This window comes from Vicia villosa, linkage group LG2, assembly GCF_029867415.1.
Source record: "Vicia villosa cultivar HV-30 ecotype Madison, WI linkage group LG2, Vvil1.0, whole genome shotgun sequence".
Taxonomy (NCBI): domain Eukaryota; kingdom Viridiplantae; phylum Streptophyta; class Magnoliopsida; order Fabales; family Fabaceae; genus Vicia; species Vicia villosa.
In genome coordinates this window covers 133,707,464-133,717,974 of record NC_081181.1, presented here as the reverse complement: position 1 = coordinate 133,717,974, position 10,511 = coordinate 133,707,464, and the positions used below count along the sequence as shown (strand labels likewise).

The following is a 10,511-nucleotide window of genomic DNA, read 5'->3' as shown; positions in this document are numbered from 1 at the left end:
CACGTGTATTTGACGAGGAAATAAAAGGATTTGTTTATTCTCATTGGAAGAGGATAAGAAGATAAATAAGACACGTTATTGAAAAAGACAAAGGGTGGAGAGGGTAGTATTTTTTTTACATATATTTTATTTTTGAGAGAATAATATGTAAAATTTCAACTTATAGAATATACCCAAATGTTGAATCAAGCTAAAACCACAATTAGAGTTTACTGGTATTAAACTCTTGATAGCCTTTCAACTTATAGAAGATACCCAAATGTTTAAGTGAGTTTTAATTCAAAAGTTAGTTGAAAGGCTAAGAATTTTTGTAGTAGAAAGATTAAGAAGTTAGTGGTCTATTAATAAGAATTTAGTTGTATTTTAATTTTTAAAATAGCAGAGTCCTAGATCTATATAAAGACTTGACTGTATTCTCATTTCAATAAGAAAGTAAAAAGTGCAGTTTTAAAGCAAAATTTCTATCGGTAGAAATTTAGTGAAAAAGTATCTTAAAATTATTATAACTGCAATATAAATAGTAGCCAATTTTACATAATCAACATTATCAAAATAATCAATTATTAAAATAATAATAATAATAATTAATTATTTTGATAATTTATTTTTAAAATTATATATATATATATATATATATATATATATATATATATATATATATATATATATATATATATATATATATTCATTTTCAAAAAAAAAGATTATTTGTTTTTGGAGCAACATAAACATTTTTAATAAGCAAAATCAATGAATAATTACATACGCATAACGCATGTCTAATTACAAAAATTTTAATTCAATTTGAAAAAAGTCTAATGGAGTTTTTCACCGATCATAAAAATTCCTACACACTACATTTGAACCCAATTACATGTCAAATCCAAGATACAACTTTAATGTTTGTTAGAATGTCATCCACTAAACATATATCATTATCGAACAAAATACAATTCCTTTTGAGCCATAAACTTCAACATGTTGCAAGCCAAATCACCAATTCCTTGCGCTTTTCAACTCTTCCCTTAACTTGCTCTATGAAACTAATAATGTGATCCTGGCCTCAAATTCCTTGATTTATCCATTGTGATCCATTCAAACACCATGCACCCACTATGCCAAATTTGTCTTTTAGCAGCACCCCTACGAAAACGCTTTTATGAAAAAGTGCTGGCATAGGTTTCGCTAAAAACAAAATTAAAAAACACGCTCCAAAAGCGCTCTTATAGGGGGGGTTACGAAAGCGCTTTCTAAAAGCGCTGGTATAGGGGGGTTACGAAAGCGCTTTTCAAAAGCGCTCTTATAGGGGAGTTATGAAAGCGCTTTTAGAAGCGCTGCTATAGGGGGTGGAGTACAAGAGCGCTTTTGCCCCAAAAAGCGCTGGTAAAGGCCTGGCTACGAAGGCGCTTTTCAGAAGCGCTGTCATAGCCTTTTTAAAATTAAAATTTTTAAAAACAAAATTATACTAACGCGCGTTTCATTTCAGAATCCCTAATTCCTCTTTCATTCTCTGCCCAGAAAACCCAGAAAACTCATAACATCACGATTTCAAACTTCAACCTCATTCACGAATTCACGATTTCAAGCACACGCATTCACGAATTCACGAATCCACGAACTCACGAATTCAACCGTCGGCAGCAGAAACTGATTATCCACAAATCACGCAAAGAAGAATCCGAGAGAAGACGAAGGAGATATTGAAGCCGAGAGAAGACGAAGGAGACGTACAGGTTCTTCCATTTTCATTTAAATTCTGCATTTACGTTTGGTTGGTTATCTTGGAATGTACTGAAATTTTGTGTCTGTCACTGAGAGAGTTAAGGAAACTTCAACATTTAGCTATGTATGTATGTATATCCATCTTTAACCATATTGTTAGTGTTTGATTCTTGTGGTTTCAATTATGTTTACTTTGTGTTCATTCATTTAATCAATTACATATTGTATTTATCACATTTGGACATTGATTCTTGTGGTTACCAACTTTTTCAGCCATCATTCGGTGGAGGGTAGCCATGGTGAGAGAGGGATGACATATTGAAACTAGGGTTTCTGGTGAGAGGTTTCTGGTGAGAGAGAATGGACGAAGGTTTTGGGGAGAGAGAAAGAAGGGAAAAACATCTACTATCCAGCTATTAATGAAAGATGCCATCATTCTACCCAAAATATCCTTCACTCATTCAAAATTTACAAAGCCAAAAGGGTTGCTTTGTCTTTTAATAATCAAGCTAAGAGCATCAATATCCATACCACCCAATTTAGTGGTATAAATGGACCCCACTTAATATAATATATTATTTCATACTTCTTAATTATTTAAATCACCTAATTAAAATTTGTAAATATTCATACTACCCATCTAAAAATTTAAAATGGGTCCCACTAATCACACAATATACACTAAAAAATTGAAAAGCACCATAGCATTATTTGGATATGGTGGTTATGTAATACTACACCATTTGCATTCAATTATCCATACTATTATGACACAAGTGGTACATGTGGCAAATACCACCCCCTATATTTATGCTCTAATATTCCAACATTTCAAACAAATGTTCAACCGCCACGTGTATTGACTATTGAATTTTTCTTTGTCTCTCTTCACTTCACATGTTTCACTTTTGCATTTCTCTCTCTTTCCAATATTTTCACTTTCATTTTAATTTTTTCTCCCTCAATTTTTTTCCCTTTTTATTTTTTTAAACATAAATAAATTAATAAATTGATTTTTATTTAATAAAATGAAGAGGAACACGTCAAAATTTACTCAACCAAAAATATAATTATTTTATGATTATTAAAAAATATTCATAATTATTAAAAAAATTATTTTCAAATGTCAAAATTTCTAAAATAATTATAATTTAACATAAATAAAATAAATACGACTAAAATTTTGAATTTCTAAAACCAAATTAAATTAAAATCTTCAAAAAAATATGAGAGCTTTTAGAAATGTTATATCATAATTTTCAAGATTATAAAATTTTTATTTGATTTTAATTTATTAAGAATATTTTAAAAAATTAAATTAAGCAAAAACTTAAGATAGTAAAAAAGAGAGAAAAACTATAGTTGAGATAGCAACGGTTGGTTCACCGTCGTGACCTTTGATGAATTTTAGGAGCGCGCCGGCTGGTTAACTGTCGTGACCTTTGATGGATTTTAGGGGCGCGACAGTTGGTTCACCGTCGTGGATATGATGAGTGGTTTGAGATGTTTAGTGTATAATGTGTGTGATAAATGTAAAGGGGCGACATGTTGATGTACTGTCGTGATAAATATTTTAGGGCGGTTACTTGACCGTCGTAGACTTCAAATTAGGACGGTTTATTGATAATCGTCACAATGTTTTATTAATTTTTTTAAAAAGTAAGGACGGTTGATGTTAACCGTCGTAATAATTGTCTCTATATGCAAATTACGACAGTTATCAAGTAACTGTCGCAATTTTTGTGTCGTAAAACCCTAATTTTCTTGTAGTGAGTGTTGTTCCTTTATGAATGTATGGTAGAGATTCGTTGTTGTATATGTGTAACATATCTCATCGGTTTTGTAAAAAAAACTGAGGAAAAACATATTTTCTTTTTAAATAGAAAATAAAATAAAATAAGTAAAATCCTCGATTTTAGAAAATAAAACAAGCTATTATGTTTGAAGCAAAAAATTGTAAATGATAAAAAATTGAAAGTAACACCATGTTTTCATTTCAATTTTTTACCAGTTATCGTTTTTTGTAAACTTTATAATATATTCAAGAATAATATTTTCAATATTATTGATCAAGAAAAGTAATATTATCTTCTCAGATTGACAACACAGGAATGTTACTTTAGTTTTGAATAGTTGATTATAAGAAGAAAAAAAATTTTAATTAATAAATTGATGATACGTTTGTCTAACTATTTGAAATATTTTGAATGGAATGAGTTATTCATTACATTTGAAAATTTTAAGGAATGACGTACTCTTATAAAAAAAATCAATTGAAAATTAAAATTAAAATTTTAAGATCTGACAATGGCAAATATTTTTTTAATGCAAAATAATGATTTTTGTAGGAAGTGTAGTATAAAGAGGCATCAATTGTTTTTGGAACACCACAACAAAATGATCTTGTTGAACGCATGAATATGACATATTTTTACCGGGTAAGGTTCCTTTTGTTAGTTGTTAATTTGCTTAAGTGTTTCTGTTAGGTTAATTCTACTGCATCTTACTTGATCAACATGTCCATACAAATGAATAGACTTCTAGACACCACTATAGACTTGGTGTGGGAAACTAATGTATTACTTTTTTTAAGGAGATGAAGTGCATAAACCTAGAAGTGAAAGACTTAGAAATAAAGGTGGAGAAGACATGTTTGAGGTGAACATTCCTACTTATGAAACTAGAACTTCTAAGGATTTGTTATTTTATGAGTTTGGTAATCAATGGATGATCTGGCAAGTGTATCTAGTCGTTTCAAGCAATATCCTAGTGAATACTATTGAGTATCAAACATGAAGACTAAACGTAGTATTGAAGTCAAATTTGTACTTGTTGAACAAAAAAGTTTGAGTAGTTGTTTGAATATTTGAATTGGAAAAATATAATTTATAAAATTAATAATTAAAATATTTTCAAAGACACGCCAAACTTAAGTTTTCTATTACTTTGCTAGTTAAAGTTATTATTATACGTAATTACTCATTTTTAATATTATTTAATTCAACTCATTTGAACTCCTAAATACCTTTATAATTTAAGATCTAAGGTTAAGAATGAAGATAACAAGAATATAATTATTTTATAGTTTCATCCCTCGTTCTAGGTGGCAGTCAACTTAAATATCTAATTCTGAGGTGAAATAATTTTGACATGATATCTTAAATTATATTATAAATTTCTCTAATTCATGCAACTTAACTAGCGGAGGTTTATGGAAATCGTGCCCGCAAAACAATTCGTGGAGGTCAAAACCCTCCGCAGATTTGTTTAAAACTCCCGCATATAAATCATGGCAATTGTATAAGCGGGGGTTTATATAACTCCCATAAAACAATTCACCGTGGTTAAAACCCTCTGCAAATTTGTTTAAAAACTCCCGCAATTCATGCGCGTTTTTTTTAGTGTTAGTCATAAATATGATTAAAATATTAAGGAAAATGTTAGGAACAAGTAGTGCGATATAGGCTAATCAATAACTTTTAGAAGTTATTTATAGGTTTTGAAATATTTGTAAACATTTTGAGATCAGGTGATTCATGTATTGAGATTGGAACAAATTCGGTGACAAATTGAGTAGAAAAAAGAAAATATTCTTATGAACTTGGGGAGCAATTTTTTTCCACTCCTTAGTAATCTCTTAATAAAATACTCTTGATTAATAGTTAATCGAAGGGTTTATCTCTTTTTATAGTAGATTATTTTGTATCAAACTAGATAAATGTATTTCTGTGAGTAGATTCTCAATTTTTATCTTGATCTTGTTAATAAGGTTTTGCTTTCACATTAGTTGATAAATTAATTTTGCTTAAGAATGTTTAGTGTAGTTGCTTATATTATTTGTCATACCATCATAATTTTTGATGTGTTTAATGTTCATTTAATTTCACTTCATACTTCATTCGTTCAATTTATCCATTGTAGTGATTAATAAAGCTTGAATTAATTAACGCATTTAATAGATGGTTAGTGGAATAATTTATAAACTTTTAATAGGTATTAGGGTATATTACACTCTTCTTCCTTGAAATTCATTAAAACTAGATTGTTGGCACGGGTATTTTAAAATTGAAATTTATAATATTAATATTTATTTTATTATTATAATATATTAAACTATTTAATTAAAATATTATTTTGTTAAATAAGGTTATTTTTTATTTATCGTAAAAATTAAAATACTCATAATTTTATTAATTTAATAACAAAAAATTTTAAATGAATCTTTATTAATATTAAAATTATTCTTATACTGCCACATATTGTAGAATTAGTACAATTTTATTAAAATTAGTCTAATACTGCCACATATTGTAGAATTAGTACAATTTTATTAATATAAGAATTAGTATAATTTTATTCATAATAATATTAATATAATAACATGTGTAATTGAGAGAAGTAAAATAATATAAAAAAAATTCACAAAAAAATTAATAATAGGAAAAAATTCAAAAGACAATGTAATAAAACATTATTATATTTGTACACAATTAAATCATTGACAATTATTTTTTATATTTTACATTGTGAGTTTATAAATTTCAATTATCACTATTAAAATGTCTATTTATTTGTAAGTTATCTAAAAGACTTAAATTTACGTTCTTATTTTGTTATCTATTTATTAAATTCTCTTAAATATGAAAATAAGCATAAATAAATGTAACATAAATATAATTATAAAATATATGAAATGATAAAAATAATTTAGGCTTATATAGATTGAATTTTAAATATATTTTTATAAAAAATATAACTAATTATTCAAATAAAAATAAAAACAAAAATTTATTAACTCTACTTCATCTTGGTTTTGTTAACTTTATTAATAATTCAAATAAAAATAAAAATAAAAATTTATCTTTATAATTTTAGTTAAACTGTTCAAAAATAATAAATAAATTTTATATCAAATGTAAATATTTTTACATATTCAAAATGATATTTTAGTCTTATACTAATTCTTTCAATATACACATAAATGAATATTCTATATTACATTTTATTGTATTGATTTAATTATAAAATAATAAGATATTTTTATTATTAACACATTGCAAAGAAAGTGGTAATACTTTATAAATAAAGAAATATTATCATAAATAATTATCACTATTCTATCAAATACAAATTAAAAAAAAAAGTTTGTGTTTAAAATTACAAACAAACAATGTTCTAAAAGTCCCACTAAATATACTATATTTTAAAATTCATGGTAGATGCTACCTCCCACCTAAATTTTTTGCTTGTTAATTTTTTCATATACCTCATATAAAATGAACCACCATGTCATCTGTATTTTTACAAAATGTGTATAAACCACCCTGTCATATGCATTCATTCAAAATACCCTGCCATATACATTCATTCAAAATGTCTATAATCAATGTAGCATATTATAAAATATATAAAAAATATTAAATAGAAGAAACAACATACTAATAAAATTAAAAAAAATTTACAAATAATTCTTATTCTATGATCTGTAAAACTACTATTCTATTATAGCTAGCTTGTACCTCATGCTTAAATGGTATTCATAGAATCATAGTCTTCATTTCTAGTATTTTATTCTTATTGTATTTGAAGATTCATAGAATCATAGTCTTCATTTCTAGTATTTTATTCTTATTGTATTCGAAGAAGAAAACAGAGGCCACAATAAAATTACAAAAGTTTGAAAAGTAATTGTCTCGAGATTTCATTCTTACAAAATGGAATATTCATGAGGTGTATATTTATAACTAATTCATACAGTCGTTTTTTAATCTTATTTATGGTAAAATTGAAACATCGAGAGTAAGTTTATAAATATACATTAAAAAATGATAATTTATGTACATTAAATATATAATTGATGGTATAATTCATTGTAGATTTTCAATTTATTATTTAATTGGGAATTCAATTGATTATTTAATTTGGAGGTTGGGCTGATCCACTTTTCCGTTTTTCTTCTTTTCCGTTTTTTTATTTTGATTGTATACTGAATTAAATATAAAATTGATTATTTAATTATAAAATGTAATAGATAGAATTTTTTTTAATCTTTGTAGGTATGTTAAATTCATTAGGTCAAAATTATATTAAAATGTTTTATAAAATTATATAGATTATTTTTAAAATTTTAAATACTTATAATTTATATATAAAAATTTAAATACTTATTTTTAATTGAATTCTAAAATTATATATATATATATATATATATATATATATATATATATATATATATATATATATATATATATATATATATATATATATATATATAGGTTTTCCTATTATTTGTAGGAGTACTCTTAAACCTTAAATTTTAAATACTTATTTTAAAAATATATTCCAAAAATTTAAATACTTATTTTTTTAAGTTTTTCTATTATTCGTAGGAGTATTCTTAAATCTTAAATTTGAAATACTTATTTTAAAAATATATTCTAAAATTATATATAAAATTTAAATACTAATTTTTTGAGGTTTTTAAATTATTTGTTGTAGAATTCAATTCTTTATTTTTGAAATTATTATTAAATTTAAATTTTCAAAATTGTGAGAATTAAAATATTATTTATTTTATTAAGGTTAATATTGTTAATATTATTATTAGTTAAATATTATATTATTATTCTTAATAGTAGTGATTTAATATTGTTATATTGTTATTTACTTATTATAATAATATTAAACTAATAATAATAATAATAATAATAATATCTAACTAATAATAATAATATAATTATAATAATAATTATTATAATTATAATTATAATTATAATAATAGTTATTACCAAGATGACATGTGACTAGGGTTGCCATCATGACTTCTTTGCATTTATAGTAAGTAGATAATGCGGAAACTCATTCTTGTTTTAACATATGCATTAATCTTCCTCGAACTCTATTAAAATGATATCGACTCTCCCTTTAATTTTTAGTGACAACAAAAAATTGTAGGTATATACTATAGTTTTTTTCGTGTCACTAAAAATACTACTCGTAGGTATATGTAACCTTAGGCTTTCTAGGTTTTCATATTAGTTTTAAAATGTTGCAATCAAAGGACTAATAATACATTAATAGTTTATTAATTTCCTAACTAGGAGAGTGACGCTAATAATTTACAAAATTCAAATCAACAATCAACATATATAATAAATTGCTAATAATACGTCTTTGCAATTTCTTGAAGATATGCAAAAAGCTCTTGGGGTTTAGAGAACATGGCCATGTGATCAGCGTCATGAATCACTTTGACATCGTTTGTATGATTGCGCTTAATCATTGACAATTGAAAATCAAGCTTTAACAATTTGTCTTGTTGGCACACAACGTAGACTCTAGCAACAGTCCCATAATTATCTTTTGTGACACTTGTTTCCTCTCGTAATAGTTCTTGATCGCCAAAACTACGAAAAGGTCTTTGTAATAACATTACAAGAGACAAATCCTAGTTCATATATAGCCAAAATTATCAAAATATTAATTATTATATAACATTTTATTTCCAAAATAATATATATGTTTATTTAATTTTCACTAAAAAGATTTTTCTTTTATCAACATAAACATATTGATTGGCCAACATACCTCAGGTGGAGACAGTTGGTACATCTTAGATGCTAAGAATTGAGGCCCATGTATTATGGATCCATTTGATTTATTATTTGAGCTATCGTCAAATATAATCTCTGTGTCCATGTTGGAATCCAATCTTTGATGATACTTTGCTTTGCAAAATAAATATATCACATTAGAAAATAAACTTGTAAATAGAATAACTATTCATATTAAATTTTAAAGATTTTCAGAGATGAAAAAATGGTCAAAATACACCTATAAGAATTTAAATAAGGCTCATGTAGTTTTAAGTTTAAATTGTGGTATGAACTGCAATTGTCTAACCACATCCCAATTTCAACATCAATTTAAATTCATTTTATATTTTTAATTTTATTAACCAAATCAAAACTTTATATCAAAACTTTATTCTTAAAAAGCCTAACCCATCTCATGAAACTTTCATCCTACATGATATACTAAGAATTATATGAAAACACAAAACAACAATAATGAAGTACCTCTTGGCGGAGAGTCATGAAGCATAGATCCGGAGAAGGCATCATAGATGCAACAAATACAGCAACTGCTATTTTCTTTGGAAATAATTCCATAGCCATAGATATACAAATCCCACCAAAGCTATGACCTACAAGGATTACCCTCTCATCTTGTGGCAATGACCTTACAAATTCAATCAACGGTTTATAATAATCTTCAATAGAATCAATCTCATGCACTTGCTTTGGATGGATACCAGAAGCAGCCATGTCTAGTGCTGTGACTTTATGTCCAGAAGATTGCAATAGAGCAACAATCTTGTACCAACACCATGCTCCATGACAAGCTCCATGAACCAAAACGAAATGTCTAGGATTATCCATCTAGCTTAGTTTTTTTGTTTTGTTTGGAAAAATGGAGGTGTATCCAAAAAGCAATATGGATGTGATAATGTATAGTAATAAAGTGAAACACGTGTATTTGACGAGGAAATAAAAGGATTTGTTTATTCTCATTGGAAGAGGATAAGAAGATAAATAAGACACGTTATTGAAAAAGACAAAGGGTGGAGAGGGTAGTATTTTTTTTACATATATTTTATTTTTGAGAGAATAATATGTAAAATTTCAACTTATAGAATATACCCAAATGTTGAATCAAGCTAAAACCACAATTAGAGTTTACTGGTATTAAACTCTTGATAGCCTTTCAACTTATAGAAGATACCCAAA

The 10,511-nt window shown here is 25.9% G+C and overlaps 1 protein-coding gene across 1 annotated transcript; it reads right to left on the bottom strand.

Moving 5' to 3' along the window:
* Nucleotides 1–8,785: 8,785 nt before the first annotated feature.
* On the bottom strand, nt 8,786–10,251 carry LOC131646848 (methyl jasmonate esterase 1-like). The gene is made up of 3 exons (XM_058916799.1): nt 9,801–10,251; nt 9,310–9,444; nt 8,786–9,169 (listed from the first exon to the last, which is right to left on the bottom strand). Exons 1-3 carry the CDS (start codon nt 10,161–10,163, stop codon nt 8,882–8,884), a joined length of 786 nt encoding a protein of 261 aa, XP_058772782.1. The 5' UTR covers nt 10,164–10,251; the 3' UTR covers nt 8,786–8,881.
* Between the last annotated feature and the right edge of the window lie 260 nt (nt 10,252–10,511).